This window comes from Plecotus auritus, assembly GCF_963455305.1.
Source record: "Plecotus auritus genome assembly, chromosome: 13".
Classification (NCBI taxonomy): domain Eukaryota; kingdom Metazoa; phylum Chordata; class Mammalia; order Chiroptera; family Vespertilionidae; genus Plecotus; species Plecotus auritus.
Genome location: NC_137779.1, coordinates 12,988,516 through 13,011,026, shown reverse-complemented (window position 1 = coordinate 13,011,026; position 22,511 = coordinate 12,988,516). Strand labels below are relative to the sequence as shown.

The following is a 22,511-nucleotide window of genomic DNA, read 5'->3' as shown; positions in this document are numbered from 1 at the left end:
CTCATTTTTCTTGGGAAGGAAGCAATTCAGATTGTCCTGTGAATTTTCCCCATTTTTGTAACATGCGGGGGGGGGGGGGGGGGGAAGGGGTCAAACTAAGTACTCCCCTGAGTCCCGATGCAACCCGTGGCCTGCCAGCTCAATTCAGGTCCTACAGAATTGAGGCCCCTCATGCTTCATCCTGGCAAACACAGACCTGGCTCAGCATGGAGGCAGGTCGATGCAGGGGAAAGCAGCAGGTGTGGGCCTCTGTGAGGTGCCCTGAGTCCTCTGACCTTGCGTTTTACCCCTGCAGCAGCCACAAAGGTAGACAAATGTGTGCCGGGGGGAGCCTTTGGGTTCTGAATTCTGAACATCTAACTTGTAGGCGAGACTTCCATGTGTCCCTGCTGTCCTCCTTGGCTCCCTCAGGTCCCGGAGAACACCTGTGTCAGTAGGTTTTTGTGGGTCGCCTGCTTTCCTTCCACGAACTGGATCTGTCCCTTGTCGCATGGCCTGAATAGCCTCTGTTATTGCCTTTATATTGTCGGTGACTCTGGCCTGGGAGCAGGAGGCAGATGTCAGCTTCCCCGGCCCAGTCATCAGCCAGGGACACCTGCTCTCTCCTTCCTGGGGTGCGGCCAAAGAGACACCATAGAGAGGGTACGGATGGGGCTCAGGAACAATATGATTTGCCCTCACTGATTCTTCTGGAGGTAATCGTTTAAGTAATGAAGCCAACGCGTGGAGGCACTTGGCAGTGACTCTAATCCAGGGGAGGCTGCCTGACCCACCCTTGAGGCCCTGGCTTCGGGAGGAACAAAGAGCAGGTGGAAGCCTTTACCTGCTCGAACGGGAGAATTACTGGGAGTACAGGTTCCCCTCTTTGCTCACACATGAGAGTAACAGATGTAAGTCAGGTGTGTCTACAATGCCACCTGCCAGGAGAGCAGGGAGAGGCGGGGGCTGCTCAGTGCCATTCACATGGGCACCGTGCTCTCCAGAGCCCTGCAGGGGACAAGGCCCCATGGACCTCGGTTGCAGTTGCTCACATGGAGTGAGTTCTTGCTCACCAAGTTGCCCATATGGAGGTGGTGGCCGAGAGAGGGGCAGTCAGGTGCCCCGCGTCACAGGGTAAGTTGGCGCTGGGGACAGTCTCTAACTCAAGCCCCCAGACCTGGCCTTTCTGTAGGGCAGTAAGTGGGTACACCTGGCTCATAGGAACAGGACCCAGAAATCTTTGTGCCTGTTCAGGCTTCACCCCACCACGTGCATCCACAGAAACCCCGTGGTCCCAGGTCCAGTGGTAGGAAATACTGCTTAAATAATGCCGATGATGGTAACAGCAGCAATGGTAAGAGTTGTAGCTGCACTTGGTAGAAGCATGCAAATGTTGAGAAAATCAGGTGGTACACAGCTGAGGTGGAGAGGCTGAAGCAGATGGGGACTCTGACACTGTAAAGGCATCCGCACACAGCGGGTAGGTATAGGGGGAGGGGACAGAGACCCAGGTGGCTTGACAAGGGCACACCAGCAGGCAGAGCTGCTCCCTCTGCCTCCCCAGAGCCAGACATGCAGGGAGCTAACAACACAAGCAGGTGACATGAAAGCCTTCGTTCCTGTGTTGGTGGCAGGCAGCCTTTCCCTGCTCTCCCCCCATGACTGCCAGCTCTGTCCCGCTGCCATCAGAGGCCTGTACCACTCTCCTCCCAGGGCACCTTTGCCTGGCAGCTGGGACTGGCGTGTGTTTGCTCAGGGGGAGCGAAGAGGCTGGAACAGCTTCCGCACACCTGCCTGGGGATCCTGGCCTGCCCCTGCCTGTCCCCTGTTCCCTCCGCTCATCCTGTGTCTTTCACCGTGACTCTCCGACTCTGCCTGTCCTCACGGCCTGAGTGTCTTGTTTCTCTGTGCCCCTCTCCCTCTGCATTGGCAGGCCTGTCTCCTGGGGCCCGCAGGCCTGCGCTAAGCCGTTGATGCAGTGACAGTGCAGCAGAACTGTTAGAAAACGGAGGCGCTGTCACTTACCGGCTGTGTCTTCATTCAGCAAGTGACTTAGCTTCTCTCAGCCTCGGTTGCAGCATCCCTAAATGGGAGTGTATCATATGTTACCTGTCCCCCAGCCCTGTGCTGTCCCTTGCGGTAGCCAGGAGCCACACGGAGGTGCAGTGAGCACTTTGAAAGCTGGCCAGTCCGAGAGTCACTGATGGAATTTGGGGGCCTGCTTTGTCCCTGGCCTTTATGGACCGAGTGGAGGCTGACTCCCTGGGTTCCAGTCGTGATAAGTGACTTTTCTTTTCTCTGCCTCAGTCTCCTCATCTGTAGATTGGGGATGAATATAATGTATACTTTTTCGGGATTTTGCGGGAATTAAATGAGTTCAGCCCTGTTAAGCCTTAGACTGTGCCTGGCCCAGGGAAGCACTCAGTTAGCATTTTCATGTTTACGGAGCCAGGCTTTGGGCTAGGAGCTCAGGGCGAGACATGTCAGTAGCTCATGGACCTTCGAGGGTTTTGATGGCAGAAGGTGGAATTGGGCAGAGAAAAGTGTCTGGGTCCTGTAGCCCTGGCAAGATGTCACTTCTTAGTTGTGGCCCCAAGCAATCCTTTGTGACCCCACCTGAGACTGGCGGTCCCTGGAATGCCCAGGAAGAGGCTCAAGGACATCTGAGCAGCCTGAGAGAGGGATTTCCAACTCCTTGGCCAGCATGGGAGGGCCTACGTCTCTGTTGGCTGCTGCAGCCAGGTCGGAATCAGCACAAGGAAGCCTTTGTCATCAAGGTCCTCAACAGGTGGGGGCTGGTCTACAGCTGCCTACCACCCAACCTGAGCTAGCCAGGACACTGACTGCAGTGGTCTAGCTGGCTGCAGGCCTGAGTCCGGCTTTCTGCATCAGGCAGGCCTGAGCATCTCTCATCTTTATCCTGGGAGCTCACCTGGGCACCTGCGCCCTTCTACACACTGCCATAGGTGGGGCTGGTGACTGACCTTCTCTTCCCCCACCCCCAGGCTGGATCCATGCAGTCTACACCCCTGTAGATTCTCTGGTATTCGGTGGAAACATCCTGCATAGCTTTAACGTGCCCATGCAGCTGCGGATTTATGAGATCGAGGACAGAACACGGGTAAGGTGGCTTCCTTCTCTCTGGGTGGGCGTGCCCAGCCCCTGAGCTCTGCTGAGATCGATGAGGATGTTGTGTGGACAAGTCATTCTGAAGCCTCCACAGTGCCTCTTCCCTCCTGCTCCCTGCCTCAATCCGGACCTTGGCCCTGGTTCTTCGGGGTGGTGGGTGCCCACAGGAGCCTCTCCCAGAGCCCTGGGAGTTTTTGTTCACCTCCAAACTGGTGGCAGCCAAAACCCCCTTGCCTAAGAGGAAGTGTCTCTTGAGAAAGTACCGTGACATGTCAGGCAGCCTGCCGCCACCTCCTCACGTGGAGAAGGGATTGGAGGGAGTAGGGGGATTTCGTGGTGGTTGTTGATGTGGTTTGCAGGGAACCCCAAATGTGATGTGGAGCCTGAGGAAGCCAGTGTCTGTGATTTACCCAGATGCTGCCTCTGAGATCTGTCTCAGTATCCACTGGGGTGTCCCTAGCTCCCCTTGATAGTGATGGTGATGGTGTCTCAGATATGGATTCCCCCTACCCCCAACCCCACCTCCACCCCCTCAATCCCCCCAGGACCTGGCGTGTGCTCTCTGCTCCACTCCATGAGTGTCTCCAGAAAAGCACTGGCTACTTGGAACTTGCCGCCCTCTTTCCTATACTGGAACTTGACCAAGTGTCCCCAAGCATTTGAGACAGGTCCGAGGGTGGGAAACGGGGGCAAAAAGGGCTCGTTTTTCTTCTTTTTTTAATTATAGTTATTCAGCTATTTCTGTTCTGTACTTTATTGAGAGAATTCACATTTAAAGTGCACAGTTCAGTGGCATTTCGCACATTCATAAGGTTATGCAGCCATCACCTCTCTCCAGTTCCAGGACATTCATCACCCCCAAAAGAAGCCCAGTCCCCATTAGCAGTAACTCCCTGTTCCCCCTCCCCCAGCCTCTGGCAATCGCTGATCTGCTTTCTGTGTCTGTGGATTCGCCTGTTCTGGACATTCCGTATAAATGGAATCATAATGATGTGGCCTTTTGCATCTGGCTTCTCTCGCTCAGCGAGATGACTTTAAGCTTCATCTATGTTGTGTCAGTGCTTTATTCCTCTTCACGATTGAATAATACTCCACTGGATGGACGGACCATACATACCATGTCTTCCCGGCTTTGCCACAGAGATGACTTTTTGCCCCGAAGATGTGCTGCAGTGCTTGGAACCTAAGGAAACATGTTATAGAGGCAGGAGGTCTGGGCCCAGGATCCCCTTCTTTCTCAGTCTTGCTTTCTGGCCTCGATCTGCATGGAATCACATAGATGAGTGGAAGTTTTACACTATATGTGTATCTGACCCTTTTAGCAGCCCTGACATTGAGGGACCCCATGCAGAGGTTTCCCAGGGACCACTTTAGCCACCTGTAGTGGCCAGGTGCACAAAAAAGAGAGGACGCATCTTCAGACAGTAGGTTTGCTGCCTGGGAGGCCCAGATCTGCACAGACTGGGTCTCATTTTGTGGATGTTCGTGCCTTTCTTCTCTGCTGCCCGCCCAACCTTCCTTTCCCGGTCTGGGGGTGGCCAGCCCCGCGCTGGGCTGGAGGTTGTCATTCTGTGGTACAGGCTCCATTTGGGTGCGAGTGGTCATCTCAGAATCTGGACCAAGTGCTGTCTGGGGCGCTCTGGCCAACTGTTCTTTGATTGGTCTTGAAGAATAGGCTTGTTTGTGAGCAGACTAGGAAGTGTGGGATAGAAAGGGAAAAATCTAGAACGAGAAGTCGGGCTCATGACTTTCCAGGCTCGGATTTCTATAAGCTTCAGCCAGTGGATTTGGGCCTCGTTACCCTGTGAGGAGCCCAGGTCCCCACCCCACTCAGCAGGAGGTTGGGGGTGGGGGAAAGATAATGGAGCTGAACACTGAGTGCCTGTGGAATATCACACCCACATCCAGATGAGCGTGGCAGGGTCCCCTCCCCCAAGGCCCGCTGTCCCTGTCACGTGAGCGGGTACCCATCTGGTTTCCCCCAAGCAGGTTGATGGGCAGCGGGGCTGGTGGGCAAGCCGTTCAGTCTGCTTTGATTTCTGGTCCTTGGTGAGGGCTTGTCTACGAGGTCCCATTGTTCATGTCTTAGGAGCTAAGGGAGACAAAGGATGCTGGGGAGAGAGCACTGGATGCCAGAAAAAGTGCCACGGCTCCTTGTCAGCTCGCAACAGCTTAATTCCTTCTGTCACTGGGAGCTGCTGAAGAAGGTTGTGGCCATTTAAAAATAGTTTTTCAGGAGTTCTAAAACATGGCTTTGCTTGGAAACCAAATACAGGGGGCAGGACAGAGGATATCGTCCGTCTCTGAGCCTCATGATGTGAGTTTGTCTTAGAAAAAGAATTTGCCTTCTGTGGCCCAAGACCAGGGGGACCTCATGATTCTCCTAGGTCTAAGAAGCCATGCCTGCTCTCACAATTTAAATTTTTCTGGGCTGGGTGATAGGTGACTTTACCTGCTGCCCCGAAGACAAGCACAGACAGGTGTCTGGGACTGGTGGGTTTCCATTTCCTGCCCCCTTTGGAGATGAACTCTTTCCCCTCTCCTTCTAAAAACATGCAGAGGGGTGGAAGGACAACACCAAAGAATGGACAGGTTGCATGTTTATTATTTGAAGATAACGTCTCAACAACGATCACTACATATTTTTAACTCCAGTAGGGATGGTCCCAATGATCATTAAACTGCCATCTCTCCTTTATTTACTTTTTTTTTTTTTCTTTTCCCTAATGGTTCTAGTGAAAGCAGCCTTCTCAGGAAAGGTAATGCCCGCATGCCCCATTTCCTCTCAGCCAGTGAATCTACTTGGAAATTGCAAACAATTTACCCTTCCTCTCACCTTTCTCCTACCATTGGGTTTCTTTTTTCCCCATTGCCTTTTTTTTTTTTCCAGGAGAAAAACAAAAATTTTAAGATACTTCCACCCACCCCTCATATTTTACCTTTTCAAATCCTGAGGCCTGGGACTTCTCGATGCCCTGAAATACCTGTGGATCTGACCTCCTGCGGTCACTCTGCTGTAAGAGGAAGGGCTGAGGCCAGGTGCCACTCCACTGGGCCTTTGGGACCTCAGACTGGCCCCGGGAGGCCCGTTGACACATGGATGACCCCGCAGGCAGGGAGCATCGCATGCTTTCTGAACAACCGCCTTGCCTTTTGGTGAACAGCTCAATTTGATGAGGCTCCGATTTTTGTCAACAATTAATGTTGAGCAATCGTGTGTTTAATGTTCCCAGGCATGTGGCTGAAACCTTTTGAAGGCGAAGGGTGGAAGGCGACAACCCGTTTGTAAGTCAATTCTTTGCCAATTTTGTTTCCTGCGGTGCTCTCTTGGAGAAAAAAAAAAAAAGAAAGAAAGAAAAGAAAACAAAATGAAAAGAATTTTAATTCCTTCATCAGCATTTGTTTTCACCCAGCTGGTTTCTCTTGGGCTCAGCAACAATGAGGGGAGACTTACCTTCCTCTGCTGAAATACAGCCAAAAAAATTCCCTCCCCCCGCAATCTATAAAGATTCTCGGGTGCCATGGTGCCCATCAATGCAGAATGGCTCGGGTGATCTCCCCAAATTTGAAAAGTCAAAAGCAACTTGGGAGTTTTACCGATGGAGTCTAAAATCGGGAGATGTGAGTGAGGGTCTGAGAAGAGGAGGGCCTGTCTGTCCTCTGCTCTAGGAATTGGCAATTGTTTCAAAATCAGTTGGCCTTTGTTGTGGAGTAGGGGTGGGGCTGAGACGCCCAAACCCTTCTTCCCAGGAGGTCAGGGTCTGCCTCAGGCTGAAGGGCCTCTCTCCTGTTTAAACTACAGAGGGCACCGATCTGGTGACTGAAAAAAAGTCATTAGAAACATACTATTCCAGCAATAAAACTGGCCTCTTGGGAAAGTAGCTGGAGCCAAGGAAACCGCTAGATGATGTTCCCAACGCCATGCATCCCCCACCCCACCCCCGAGGAGCTCAAAAGCATGCGGCAGCCAGAATCTCATTCCAAAGCATACCATCCACCAGAGGCAGGGAGGTCAAATGGACCCAACACACAGATGCGAGAGGTGAGGCCCCAAACGTGGGAAAAGGGCCGTGCATCTGGAAACTGAATCCGAGGGGCCTGGATGAGGAACTGGGAGCTGGGTTGGGGCCCTTTCCAGTGGGCACCGTGAGAGAGGCAGGAAAGTAGTATTTAAGGGCACGTGGTGGACCTGGGTCTGCTTGTATTTGTTTTCGTCCCACATGTAGGATGTTGCCAGTTGATTGTCAGCAGAGAACGTTGGGAGAGTATACTTGGCTTAATTAACATCCAGCTCCCTGGGTAGAAGAGGTGGAGAGGGGCTCCCGGCCCCTGCAGAGGTCTCTTGAGGCAGACACACCCTTGGTGAGAGGGCAGGCAAGCAGGTCAGGAGTGAGTGTGGACGTGCAGGGTCTATATACAGCCTTGGGGAAGAGCACCCAGAGATGGGAGAGGGACCACCCTCCCACACTGTCAGTCCTCCCTTGCCCGCTCAGGATGCAGTTTCCGGAAGGTTCATCTGTGCCAGGGCCGGCAGTGGTATTGCTTGCTTCCCATCCTTCGCTGCAATCTCACCCATATAGACCCTGCGTGCTACCACCCATCGGCATTCTCCTGGGTTCCAGGCCCTTTCATAGTTCTGATACACAAAGCTGTCAGCACCTATCCTTCGTCCCCTATAAGAAACAGCCAAAAAGGGATCTCTTGTCTGAACTCCTGCTCCAGACCTGGGGTGTGTCCCTTGGTGTTAGAGCTACACCAGGAACTTGTGTCCAAGGGAGTCGCCTGGGAATGCAGGTGGTGGTGGTGGTGAAGGGGCCGGAGGTGAACCCCTTTTAGGCCCCGCCCCCAGGGTGGAGAGGCCACACCCCTCCATCCCCATTGGTCCGCCTGGTGTGGCCTTTCCCACAGAGTGCAGGAGAAGCTTGATAGATAGCCTGTCTGCACATGGACTTGGGTAAGGTTTGGGATTGATTTCTGTTTTTCAGGGGAGGTTGGGATAGCAGAGTCTGCAAGAATTTTTAAGAACGACAGGAGCCCCTTTCTGTTGTAGCTGGAATCAGGCAGTGGCTCGCATTCGTGGGTGCCCGCACCCTCCTCAGCAGGTCAGGGGACAATTCTGTTTGTCAAAGCACAAAGCCGACCCCATCCGGTGGCGCGCAGCTCAAGGAACCTTGAAATGCTCTCGCCTAGGCCTTTTCCTCCCCTCTTCCCTCTCATTCGTGCATGCTCCTGGTATCTTGCTCCATCCAGCGCCTCCCCCTTGCCCTGCAGCCCCGCCCCATTTTTTCCTCACACCATTTGTGCTCTTGCTAAGATGATGAAAATAACTCCCACCCTCAGTTCTCTCCCACCTTTTCCCTTTGCCCTCCAGAAACTGACCTCTGCCCCTGGGTCTTTGTTTTTAGGTGCAGCCCAAATTCCGTTACCCCTTCTACTATGAGATGTGCTGGTATGTCTTGGAGAGATACGTGTACTGTGTGACCCAGAGGTCCTACCTCACTCAGGAATACCAGAGAGAATCAATGCTGATTGGTGAGTGGACAACGGGGTCAACTACCTTGACCGCTCAGCTGGGGCAGAAACCATTTTTTCAGTGGGGCCCTTGAGAGTCTTTGGGTTCCGGGAAATCTCTTGAGCCAGAATGTCAGGCAGATTCCTAGGGACACCTTAGCTGGGAAGCCATCCTTGTCAGATTCCCACTTGGAATGCAGCGTCCAAGAAAACGAAATCATGACCCCCAACCGAGTCACATTGATGGCCTCCAGGTCACACTGGTGACTATGCAGATGTGGGGAGGGGCCAGTCCTGGGCGTGGTTGCTGAAGCAAGATCCCCACAGAGCAAAGCATCCCTGATCTTTTTATTCCTCAGTAGCTACCAACTGACCCTCTCCCTCCCTGTGCCCTGGGGGTTGGGTTTTTGTCTACAGAAGAGCAGGCCCAGCCAGTCCCCCAAATCCCAGGCCAGCTTTGAGCCAGCCGGAGGGGTGACCAGGACTGGAAACACAAGCCTGGCAGAGCAGTGGGTGGTTCTCAGTAGCAGCTGTAGCGCCCTGCCCCGCTGTCGTTCCTTAAAGGGACCTCCTCCCCCCAAAATGCTCAGTCCTTGCATCCTGACTCACAGACGCCTGCCCCAAAGCTGCATCTAGCTATGACAGCCCCACTTCTTCCCCTATGCCTCTGAGCTGTCACTGCTGCAGAGTTTTACTGGGTGCGGATCCGCTGTGCCTCAATTATTGCATCTTTCTCATCACGGGATAGAAAAATGCAATAGGGCCACGTGATTACTCCTGTTATCTCCAGGATTTTTAGGTTCTTTTTTTTCTCCATCATTAAACCTCCTTCCTTCCCCATGACTCCCATCCTTAGTGCCTTTGGGGGTTGGTTTCAGGTGGGCATAGGATCGGGAACATGTTTCTGCTGGTTTTTTTGTTGTTGTTTTTTTTTGTTTTTTTAAAAATATATTTTATTGATTTTACAGAGAGAGGAAGGGAGAGAGATAGAGAGTTAGAAACATCGATGAGAGAGAAACATCAATCAGCTGCCTCCTGCACACCCCCTATGGGGGATGTGCCCGCAACCAAGGTACATGTCCTTGACCAGAATCGAACCTGGGACCTTTCAGTCCACAGGCCGATGCTCTATCCACTGAGCCAAACCGGTCAGGGCTGGGGTTTTATTGGGAAGTGCTCATTTGCCTCCTGAAAATTCAGTTTTGTCGGGGGGGGGGGGGTGGTCTGTTTTGAGTTACGTTCCTGTCAGATGATACGATATTCAGGTGTGAAAAATGCCGAAACCCTGCAACCCGCTCTTCCGAAGTCTCCAGCCGGGTAGGAGATGGAAATGATTTTGAAATAGCTGAGAGCTGCTGTGATTGTAGTCGTTACGTGACCCTGCGGGGACCAGAGGCTTGATTTTGTGGCAGTCCCAGGCCAGGGAATGAGAGTCACTTCTCTCATTTGGGTATTAGGGTCAGAAAAGAACATTCCTGATTCTGAGAGGCAATCTTGAGCCAGAGTTTGGGTCATTGGTGACCACTTTTTTCTTAAATTTTCTTGCCACTGTATCCCCCCACCTCTGTAGTCCCTCAACCAAGGAGAAGGGGGGGGGTGTTAGTGAGACACACCTCATTGATCAAATGCTAGCTGTGTGCCAGGAACCGTGCTCTGTGAGGCCTTATTTAATCCTCACAACAGACCTTCGGAGGAACTCAGTGTTTATCCTATATAATCCTATATAATCCTATATAATAAAAGGCTAATATGCAAATTGTCCCCTCGACCAGGAGTTCAACCAGCAGGCAGGCCGGCCAACTGCCCATGTCCCCTCTCCCTGGCCAGGCTGGTCAGACCCCACCCATGCACGAATTCATGCACCGGGCCTCATATATATATATATATATATATATATATATATATATATACATACACACACACACACACACACACACACACACACACACTGAGTGGCCAGATTATTATGCATTCAGAGATCATAATAATCTGGCCACTCAGTGTATATAAATTGATTTCAGACAGAGCAAGGGAGAGGGAGAGAGAGAGAGAGAGAATTATCAATGAGCCCAGCCGGCGTTGGCTCAGTGGTTGAGCATCAACCTATGAACCAGGAGGTCACCGTTCGATTTCTGCTCAGAGCATATGCCTGGATTGTGTGCTCGATCCCAAGTGTGAGGCATGCAGGAGGCAGTCAATCAATGATTCTCTCTCATTACTGTTGTTTCTATCTTTCTCTTCCTCTCCCTTCCTTTCTGAAATCAATAAAGATATATTTTTTAAAAAGAAGAAGAAAAGAAACATAATGATGAGAGAAAATTATCAAAATGCACTCCCCCTACTGGAGATCGGACCCACCACCAGGGCTTATTGCCCTAACTGGGAATCAAACTGACCTCCTGGTTCATAGGTCAATACTCAACCACTGAGCTGCACTGGCTGGGCTGCCTTATATTTTTAAAGAGCATAATGGAGTTATAATTCACATTAGTAGCCCTGCGCAGGAATCCATGCGCCAGTAGGTCGCTGCCGCCCTCCTTGTAGCTTCTCCCACACCTCTCCCCTCTCACCCCCATAGCTTGCTGCCCTGCCCCCTCCTGTAGCTCTCGCCGCCCGCTTGTAGTTTGCTGCCCCACCCTCCTGCAGATCCGTGATCTGGGCTTTCTTATTATATAGGATACCATACAATTCACCTATTTAATGTGTTCACTTGAATGGTTTTTAGTTGTGCAGCCATCACCACAGTGAATTTTTAAAACATTCATCACCCCAGAGAGAAACCAGCAGTTGCTAATCTACTTTCTGTCTTTGGATTTTTCCACTGTCTGGACATTCCAATGAGTGGAATCATACATCATATATGCTCTTTTGTGTTATTTTTATACTTTGAAAAAATAAAATGCCAGAGAGATGAAGCATCTTGTGTGGGTACACATGGCTGGAGGAAGCTGAGCTGGGATTTGAACCTGTGTCTGACTGACCCCAACCTTTCTAGAAGTGAGGGAAGCATAGACCGTTAGAACTATTCAGAAAAGCTCGATCTCCAGTGTAAAGGGGGGAGGCAAGTGAATGGAGGTCACATGACTTTCAGCATTGAACCTAGGGTGTTCATCTCAGTCTTCCTTTGTGATCCCTTCACCCCCACCCCCTGTAGATGCCCCAAGAAAGCCCAGCATAGACGGCTTCTCATCTGATTCCTGGCTGGAAATGGAGGAGGAGTCTTGTGAGCAGCAGCCCCAGGAGGAGGAGAAGGAGGAGGAGGAGGAGGAAGAAGAGGGTGCAGATAAGGTGCCCAAGCCACCTGCCGATGGCCCTGCCTCACCCACCAGCATCCCCTCTGAGGACCAGGAGCCCCCCGGGAAGAAGCCCAAAGCACCTGCCCTGCGGTTCCTCAAAAGGACTTTGTCTAATGAGTCCGAGGAAAGTGTCAAGTCCACGACGATGCCCATAGACTACCCTAAGACGCCCACTGGCTCTCCCACCACCGAGGTCTCTGCCAAATGGACCCACCTCACCGAGTTTGAACTGAAGGGCCTGAAAGCTCTGGTGGAGAAACTTGAATCCCTCCCAGAAAACAAGAAGTGTGTCCCTGAGGGCATCGAGGACCCCCAGGCACTCCTGGAGGGTGTGAAGGTGGGCAGGGAGCCACGTCGGGGGCTGTACAGCGGAGGGCTTGGAAGGTTCTGTTCAAAACATAGTTCTTCGAGGGCAGCTCAGCACAGGGTGGCTTGGAGCAGACCTTCCTTGGGATACACCCATGCATAGAGAAGGGCCTCTGGTCCAAGTAAGCTCATCCAGGGTGTCCAAGTGGAGGCCACCACGGAGATCTGTGGGAATCTGGTGGAAGATGGCTTTGTGGTTGACAATGAGTTCTTTCTTGTACTTGTTGAAATGTGAGGATTTGCCAACAGTAGTCGCGATGGGTGCATCACGTGTGCTGCCGTTGGCTTTGGGGATGCATCCTGGTCAGGGAGACGTGTGTGTTCTGGGTTGGCTTCCTCTGGAACATGTATCCATTTCACATGAGCAGGTTGTACATCCTGGTGAGCCTCAAGGTGGCCAGCTAAAGTGGGCCACATGGCCATCCGGGGTCCAGAGTTCTCCAAGTAGAGCCTAATTATTGATCCAGCTTTCATTGGGCACCAGCTGTGCTATCCATTGGGGGACAGAAAGCAGAGGGTCATAGTCACCGCCCTCGGGTGATTCACTATTTAGCAGGGAAGCAAGCAGGTGAAGAAATCGGGAGACAGAGAATGAAGTGCCACTGAGCGTGTTGTGTGTACCCAGAGCATGGGAGCTGGCCAGGGCTCTGGGACAGTTATGCAGAGGGCATTTGAGCTGGGCTCTGAGGCTGCATAGGAGTCCTCCCGATGGGGAGGGCTGCCAGAGGCAGAGTGCTAACGAACAGGTGTTTAAGAAAAAGCAAATACACTGGGCAGCCTTATCTTGTTGTCCTCATAATCCTAACATTTGTGGAAAGCGTACTCCTTGCCAGGTACCAGTGCTAGGCAAGTGGTAGTTACCCTTATCATCTGCCCTTACAGGATGAGGAAGTAGTTTCAGAAACGTTAAGGGACACGCCTGAGGTGCATAGCAGGGATGAGGACGTGGGAATGCCTCCAGAACTCCCGTGTGGAAATACTCCAGGAACTCCCTCCTGTCAGCATGGCTAAGGCTTTTCGGAGTGAAGCTTCAGAGGCATTTGAGCTTCCTTCTCCAATGTCTGATTCCCAAGAAAATCCAGCTGCCTGCTGGGATTTGAAACGGAATTTAAGTCTCTTTTTTGATGTCTGCAAACTCTACCCAGGGTTTGTTAATTAGTTCAATTATTCATTTAGGAAACATTGTGTGAGGCCTTGGGATATAGAAATATTAAGAGTGTCCTCCCCTCGGTGCTCAGTGACCAAGGGTCTAGCAGAAGTGAGATGTGGGGCCCACATCAGGTAGTCTGACAGATACCACCAGCAGAGGGAGCCAGTGTACGGAATCACTAATCCAGGTACATTTCACTTTGATAGAGCAGGTACATCTTCCACAGGTGTTGTGAAATTCAAGTTTTATAACTCAGGGAAATTGTCGAGTAAGAGAACTCTATGGTGAGTATTTCTGTAAAGCAAATCTTTACTTGCTAATGGTTTTTTTCATTGACTCTTGACTTTTTTTAGAGGTTGCTGGCCTCTCTTGAGATTTTTAGGAAAATCTACTTATACACACAAAATGTCAGGGGGTCTTGGACACCTGAGCCTGTTCCTGGACCCCAGGTTAAGAATCCCTAATCTTGTGGCAAAGAGTTTTGTATATTGGGTTTCCCAGAGGAAACCTGAGAATTCTGTCATGTGGCTACGTTATTCTTCTGAGGTCCTGTAAAGTGAGAATAAGGTATTTTCATTAATAATTAAATCATTAATAGTATTTGGGTCCGAAAACATTGTAATTGAGTTAAAAACACATTCATTTCAAGAGGAAGTGCTGTGAAGAGCCTTTTTCTTTTAAAAGTATCTTGTGTGTCTGACCTGTTTATGTGTACAATGCTCCTGATTCCGGATTAGTTAGATTTCTTTCTGGGAGTGGGACTTGGCCCCTCCTCTCTCTCTCACCTATATCCACCTGATAGACCTCTGAAGGGCTGGATTCACCACATTATTGTCTGTGTCCATGGGCTATGCATATAGGATTTTTTGGTTAATCTCTTCCCACCTGTATTTTTGGTCTGCATGGTAGTAAACATTTTTTTGTAATTAGTTGCCAACAGTTCATATACAATGTCCTGGCTACCCTGGCCCATGTTTCTGAGTGGCGGCAAGCAGTGGGAAGTGAGTGGCAGCTGACTTCACACACCGCAGTCCCCACCACTCCCTACCGCCTCCCTGAGTGTGTATTTTCCACTAGGCCAGCACATCTCTTTTTCATATAATCTACCCACTTAGCTCATTTGTTGAACTTGACAGTCTTTAGAGATATTTTTGGTCCTGAGCCTCGTCTGAGGAGGCCCTTGTTAGGCTAAGGAGTTTGTAAACTGGGTGGACAGGCCTCCTAGAGCCCCAGGGAAATTGGAGCTTCTGCGAGCGTCTCTAAATGCTGTGTGGCCAGGAGCCTGAATGGGTGAAGTGGACCAGTGCTGTCCTCCGGAACAGGGGAGTTCCTGTCTGTCTGGCCAGGCCACCAGTCCCTCATGGTCTCTGGAGACCCGGGAAAGATTTTTTTTTTAATATATATTTTTATTGATTTCAGAGAAGAAGGAAGAGGGAGAGAAAGATAGAAACATCAATGACGAGAGAGACTCATTGATCGGCTGCCTCCTGCAAGCCCCCCACTGGGGATTGAGCCTGCAACCCAGGCATGTGCCCTTGACCGGAATAGAACCTGGGACCTTTCAGTTCACAGACTGATGCTCTATCCACTGAGCAAACCCGGCTAAGGCAACCCAGGAAAGATTTTTAAAGCTAAAACTAACCTTCCAAGTAAGAGTGTTGTCACAGAGGGTGAGCAACTTCTTCCTGGCTGCACACTCAGGGCTCCGCCAGTCCTCTCTTCCCAGATGGTGGGGTTCTTTTGCACTGAGAAATGAAAAACAGCTCAGGAATGTGGGTCCAAGGCAGAATCCTTAGCTGGTGCCCCCTGCTCCACTGCCAGTGAGTGAGTCCTGTTTCTGACCCCTGCTGTTTCGTCCTTGGTGATTGCCCAGGTATGATCTTTGGCTCGTGTTACGAAAAGGCCAGGTCTTCTTTCCTTCTCTCCATTTCCCCAGGACCTCCGACTGCTGCTCATGGTGGCTCACAGGAATCAGAGCCCCTGGGATTGGACACAGTCCCCAAAATAAGTCGGTCTCCAGATGGCGAGATTTTGGCTCTTATCAACCACCCATTTTCCCCTTTCATTTGTATTTTTTTAAATTTATCTTTATTGTTGAAAGCATTATAGATGTCCTCCCCCCCCATTGACCCTTTCTATCCCACACTCCCCCCACCCCAGGCCTTCACCACATTATTGTCTGTGTCCATGGGCTATGCATATAGGATTTTTTGGTTAATCTCTTCCCACCTGTATTTTTTAATCTTTTAGATTTAGACATTTATGGGACTTGATCAGAGACTTCTGGTGAATTGTGGGTTGGAGGTTGAGAGAACAAGGAAGGGACTTGGTGGCTCCTTCAACGTTAGTGTTCTCTGGCTGGTGATGAAGGGTGTTGTGGAGGGAACACTGGGTTGAGAGTCAGGTTTTAGCTGTGTGATTTGGGCTTCCCATTGAACTCCTCTGAGCTTCATTTTTCTCATTTATATAATGGAAATAAACCTCTTACATTGTCTGCTGTCCAAATGCCCAAAAGGCCCAATGAGGACAGGCATTTGAAATCATTGGATAAATTATAAAACTAAACAAGATAAAGTGTAGGTCATTGTTGAACAAAGAGGCTGATGGGAACTGGGGAATGACCAGTTACCTGTTGTAGGAAAGAATGGTTTGGGCATTTCTGCAGAGTAGACATTTGGTGCTAATTTATGCACATTAGTTGATTTTGTTTGGCTGGGGGTCAGATGGGACTCCCTGATGATGTGCCATCTATGACAGAATCAACAAAACCACATGGCTCAGTACTGTGATCCTTCCAGAATGGAACTAAAGGAGACAGGCTCATGAGAGGCACATTCCTCATTCACACCGTAGAGGTGGTGACAAGTCCATCTCACAGGGTGGCCAAGAAGAGCGGGTGAGAGAGTGGATATGAAATAGTTGTTATGGCCGAAACCGGTTTGGCTCAGTGGATAGAGCGTCGGCCTGCGGACTGAAAGGTCCCGGGTTCGATTCCGGTCAAGGGCATGTACCTTGGTTGCGGGCACATCCCCAGTAGGAGGTGTGCAGGAGGCAGCTGATCGATGTTTCTCTCTCATCGATGTTTCTAGCTTTCTATCCCTCTCCCTTCCTCTCTGCGAAATATCAATAAAAAAAAAAAAGAAAAGAAAAGAAATAGTTGTTATGGTGCCCAGCATAGAGAAAGTACTCAGTACATCTTACTCTCACACATTCATGCCCCAAACACGTATGGTGCCTGCCCTTCTGCCGTTTACATGGGCACCCCTCACCCAGCTAGTCCCACCGGTCCCGGGTGATGGACAGAGATGAGGAGGGGCCAGGTGTGAGTACTAAAGGATAGGACGTCTTCGGTGCATTTGAAACAGTAATTAAAAATGGAAACCGATGAAAAGTTGGTTGGCTTTATATCATCATCAGGACATTGGCAATTCTAAACAATGTCCTCCCCTAGATACACATAGTTCCCACTGTCCCCCCAACCATTGGTAGCCTTTCTAAGTGCCCCACGTGAAGTACCCACCAGAGTTGAATCATGTCCATATTCTTGGTTCCTTTCTGTTGTATTTCTTTTTTTAAAAAATATATTTTTATTGATTTCAAAGAGGAAGGAAGAAGGGAGAGAGAGGTACAAACATCAATGCTGAGAGAGAATCCCTGATAGGCTGCCTCCTGCTTGCCCCATACTGGGGATTGAGCCCACAACCCGGGCAATGTGCTCTGACTGTGAATCGAACCTCCTGGTTCATAGATTGATGCTCAACCACTGAGCCACACAGTCGGGCTGTATTTCTTTTTAAATATGTACATAGTAGAAAAATTGGTACCCTAAACATTCTATTTTACCTTATTGTAACTGTTACTGTCTAACTGGCATTTTAAAAACTATTTTCTATCAATAGACTTTATGTTTCAGACTTACAGAAAAATTCAGCAGATAGTACAGTTTCCATTTACCCTGCACATACCCAGTTTCCCCTATTGTTAACGTCTTACAGTACATTTGTTACAATTAATGAGCCAATGTTGATACATTGTTATAACGGAAGTCTCTAATTTGTTCACATCTCCTCAGTTTTTACCTCTGGCCTTTATCGGTTCGGGATCCCACCCAGGACACCATATTACATTTCCTCTTCTGTCTCCTTAGGCTCCTCTTGGCTGTGACAGTTCTCAGACTTCCCCCGTTTTTATTGCCTGTGACAGATTTGAGGCATACTGGTCAGGCATTTTGTAGAAAGTCCCTCTTTGGGAATTTGTGGCTTTGTGTGTTTATTTTCAGTTATTTACTGGAAGCTTACTATAGGTTAGTCATTGTGTGAGGCTTTGGGGATATAGCAGTGAACCAAGACATTTACAAGCAACAGTCACACGTTAGTGACATGGACTCGGTTTCTCCTGAGCTTGTGGGTGGTGGACTTTGTGGAGAGCTCTCAGGGTGTTTCTAACTGGCTTAGGTCTGGCCTCTAGCCCCCTTCAGAGGTCTTCCCTCCTATCCTGGGCTAACACGGCTCCTTTGTTTGTCCACAGAATGTCCTGAAGGAGCATGCTGACGACGACCCCAGTCTGGCCATCACTGGGGTCCCTGTGGTCACCTGGCCAAAGAAGACTCCAAAGGTAAGACGCAGGTTGCCCGACGCTGGGGGACCATTTCCACGGCCTTTCACATCTGTATGGTGAATGTTGACATTTTCAGGAGGGATTCCTGGGGGAGGGCGCTCCAGTTAAGATGGTTTTAGGGATTTGTTCATTGCAAGTGTTTGGTTTTCGAAAGGGATCCTTTTCCCTAGCGTGAGAATTGCAGGCAGTGCCTCCTGGTGGTCACTCAGGAAACTGGGGGAAAGTGATGCCTCACCTTTTCCTGCTGAGAATTTTCTTCTCCTTCCCTTTTTTCTTTCTCCCCCGACCTCTGCTTTCTTTTCTTCCAGCTGCTTCGTGCAGTTTTCTCCTCTTTTGAAAGTGACTTTTTTGTCTTTGTGAAATTGATAGGTGCTTACCGTAAAAAAAAGTCTAATCAAACGGGAAAGGATAAAGACACTGGGAAGAGCTCTAGCCGGTTTGGCTCAGTGCATTAAGCATCTGTCCATGGACTAAAGAGTCATGGGTTTGATTCCGGTCAAAGGCATGTACTTGGTTTGCAGGCTTGATTCCTGGCAGCCCCGGTAGGGGCAAGTGGGGGAGGCAACCAATCCATGTGTCTCTGTCACGTCGATGTTTCTTTCTCCTGTCTCTCCCCCTCCCTTCCACTCTCTCTAAAAATCAATGGAAAAATATCCTTGGGTGAGAATTAACTAAAAAAGACACTGGGAAGAATACTAGAGACATCTCTAGAACTTATGGGGAGCAGGTTGCTCTGCCTAGTCCTCTACCTCCCTTGTCTTATTTAGTCCCCACCTCGAGGTCCACCATCTAGAGAAAACCAGTCAGGTTTGGGAGTGTCTCCTGAGGGCTGTGTTAGGCTGGGATTCATATGTATCCACCCACCCATCTACCATCAGTCTGTCTGCACTCAGCTCCACGCCTTTCTTGAGCAAGTTATATAAGTTCCCAGATCCTTACCTTCCTCATTTGTAAAAGGGGTTACACCGTATATTCTCTGAATGGTTGTGGTGAGGACTAAATGAGGTAATGCACACAAGTCCTTAGGACAAGGACCGATCGATGGTTAGGGCTCTGCAAACGTTAGTTGTAACTTCAGCAACCTTCTCCTTGATGGGTATTTTGCTAATTTCTGATTTATTATAATTTTATATTTTTTGCCCTTCTAAAAATTACTGAGAGTAACATTCTAGATCTGCGCTTTCCAAAATGGTAGCTACTAAGCTGTATGTGACTGTTGAGCACCTGAAATACGGCGAGCAGTGCTGTAAGTGTAAATACACAGCAGATTTCAAAGATTTATCCCAAAAAAGAACAGTGCAAAATATCTCATTAATTTATTTTTTATGTGATTGCTTATTGAAATTAGGTTGCCAGATTTTTAAAAAAGATGCCCATTTAAATTTGATTTTCAGATAAACAACAAATAAAATTTCTAATATAAGTAAATCCTACATATTACTTGGGATTTATTTACACTAAAAAAGATTATTCATTATTCATCTCAAATGTACTTGGGGGTACTGTATTTTTTAAAAATCCTCACCAAAGGACATGCTTGTTGATTTTAGAGAGAGGAAGGGAGAGAGAAACATGAATGATGAGAGAGAATCATTGATCGGTTGCCTCCTGCATACGCCCCACTGGGGATTGAGCCCACAACCTGGACATGTGCCCTGACTGGGAATTGAACCATCAACTTTCGGTGCCCAGGATGATACCCAACCAACTGAACCACACCAGCTAGGGCTCTTTCTACCTGTTTAAACGTGGCTATAAAAAAAGTTTAAAATCCGTATGTGGCTCACATTCTGTTTCTATTGGACAGTGCTGTTCTAGGTTATTCTTTTTACCTTTGTTTATCTCCTTAGGGTACATTCATTCCTGAATGTGGATCCACTGGGGAAAAGGGCACTCATTCCTTGTGGGTATTGGATTCTAATACTCTGAAGCTTAGTGGGAATTTAGGAGGCAATGGGAATGGAAAAGGATTCATCTCCCTGACTTCTGCCTTTAGGTCCCCAGTCCGTGGAAGCGTTGTAGGGTTTTAAAACTGGCTTTCCCCGACATGGGCAATAAATATAAATGCCATTTAGCAGACCACAAACTGTTTTTGCAGAACTAGCACCTTGAAACAACCCAGCCAGGCCCCACAGCTGTGCTGAACCTGAAGAGGAAACCGTGGCTTTGCCTCACTGCCTCCAGGGGAAGGAGTAGGGTTTGCAGAAGGTGGGCTGTTAAAGAAACAAACTCACCATTACCCACTGTCATCTCACAGTCCATGGAGAGGTCCAAAGGGGAAGTCACTTCAGGACTACAGATGTCCCTGTCGTCTGTGCCTGAGACCCTCAGCCCACTCCTCAGGGGCATATAGGCATTTAAAAAGAAAAACAAACACACTCGAACCTCTGCCCCCTTTCCTCCAGAGGCCTGGAATCGGCAAGCTGCTCTGGAGGGAGTAGCCCTTACCCCGGGAGGGCCTTACCCCGAGAAGGATCGGTTGTAAGCACTGGTCTATACCCAAGTCGGGCCTGGATGGGAAAAGTTGGAGCCCTTAGGCATCTGGGAAAGAGTGAGTAGGAGGGAGAAGGAATAACCTTTGACATTCAGCAACACTTATGGGGCACTAGTCATTTTTTAATAAAACAAATGTTATTCACATACCATACAGTTCTCCCACTAAAAGTGCACAATGAGCTGTTTTTAGTATATTGAAAATGTTGAAAGAGTTGTACAAACCATCACCACAATCTAATTTTAGAACATTTTTGTACCCTCTTCCCCTAAGCTTTCTTTTTTGTTTGTTTGTTTGTTAATCCTCACCCGAGGATTTTTTCCATTGATTTTTAGGGAGAGAGGGAAAGACAGAGGGAAACATCGATGTGTGAGAAACACATCGATTGGTTGCCTCCTGCACGCTCCCGGACCAGGGCCAAGGGCGGGGGGCGGGAGGGGGGGGGCTGCAATCGAGCTACGTACCCTTGACCGGAGTCAAACCCAGGATCCTTTGGTCTGCAGCAGGCTGACGCTCTATCCCCTGAGCCAAACCAGCTAGTGCCCCCTAAGCTTTCTTTTCCCAGCCATCGCTAATCCACTTTCCTTCTCCATGGATTTGCCTATTCTGGGCATTTCGTAGAAGTGGAATCATACAGTATATGTCCTTCTGTGATTGGCTTCTTTCACTTAACGCAATATTTTTGAGCTTCATCCAAGTTTAGCATGTATCAGTACTTTATTCCTTTATATGGCTGAGTAATATTCTATTGTATGGCCACATATCACATTCTGTGTGTCCATTCATCTGTTGATGGGCACTTGAGCTGTTTCTACTTTGTGGCAATTGTGAATAGGGCTGCTCTGAACATTTGTGAGCAGGTTTTTACGTGAGCCTGTGTCTTCATTTCTCTTGGGTAGATACCTAGGCATAGAACTAGCTGGGCAGATGGTACCTCTGTGTTTCACTTTTTGAGGAACTGGCAGGCAGTTGTCCACAGGGGCTGCCCCGTTCCCCATTCCCACCAGCTGTGTACGAGGGCTCCGATTTCTCCACGTCCTCACCAACACTTACTGTCTGTCTGTTCGATTAGAGCCATGCCAGCTTGGTCTTTTTCTTTTCAATTTCGTTTGTTTTCTATCATTTCTTTGAAGTTTGTTGTGTGGGTTTGGCAGGGCCACCCTAACAACGTACCACAGATCACGTGGCTTCAACGACAGGAGTTCATTTCCTCACCGCGCTGGAGGCCAGAAGTCTGAGATCCAGGTGTCAGTTGGCAGGATCTGTGTATTTTTTCCGAGGACTGTGTTTGGCGTGTAGATGGCTGCTGTCCCTGTGTCTTCACATGATCGTCCCTTTCTGTGTATCTGTGTCCTAATCTCCTCTATTTATAACGACACAGCCATACTGAATAAGGGCCCCACCATAACAACGGGTTTTAACTTAGTTACCTTCTTAAAGACATATCTCCATTTGGAGGTGCTGGAGGTTCAACATAGGAATTTGGGGGTTGGGCATAATTCAGCCCACAGCATTTATTGTAAATGATTTCAGAGTCCAAAAAGGTATAAATAATAGACTAATGAATACCATGGCCGCCCCTGGCCCCCAGTTCTAGAAATAAATGATTTCCGGTACAGCCCAAATCCCCTGGATGTTCCTCCTCAGTGTATGTACCAGTGTTTAGGTCTCATTTAACCCTCACAAGGAGGCTAGGAGGTGGATAGTCTTAGCCCCATGGTGCCGTGGAGACTGGGGACTCGGAGAGGTGCCCTGGTACACTTGGGGCCACACAGCTTGTGAATAGTAAGGCGTTTTGTCCCCAGACGTGTTTCTCTGCTCGGAGGAACTCAATGAAATGTGGCAGAGGGGAGGGGGGGAAGAGGCCCGGTGCTATATTTATGCATTTCCTGGCCCGTGAGGTTAAAAAGTTAACGGGGACGGAAGAAGTCAGTAAACGACTGACTGCCTGGGCCGCCCGGGGTCTCCT

General features: G+C 49.3%; 1 protein-coding gene across 2 annotated transcripts in view; it reads left to right on the top strand.

Moving 5' to 3' along the window:
- The window catches only part of KDM2B (lysine demethylase 2B), a 92,537-nt gene that overhangs the window by 32,858 nt on the left and 37,168 nt on the right, over positions 1 to 22,511 (top strand). For both annotated transcript variants that reach the window (XM_080650630.1, XM_080650629.1), the window contains exons 9-12: positions 2,985 to 3,100; positions 8,514 to 8,640; positions 11,774 to 12,252; positions 17,959 to 18,045. In XM_080650630.1, coding sequence (XP_080506756.1) covers positions 2,985 to 3,100; positions 8,514 to 8,640; positions 11,774 to 12,252; positions 17,959 to 18,045 — 809 coding nt within the window. The remainder of the gene's footprint in view (positions 1 to 2,984; positions 3,101 to 8,513; positions 8,641 to 11,773; positions 12,253 to 17,958; positions 18,046 to 22,511) is intronic.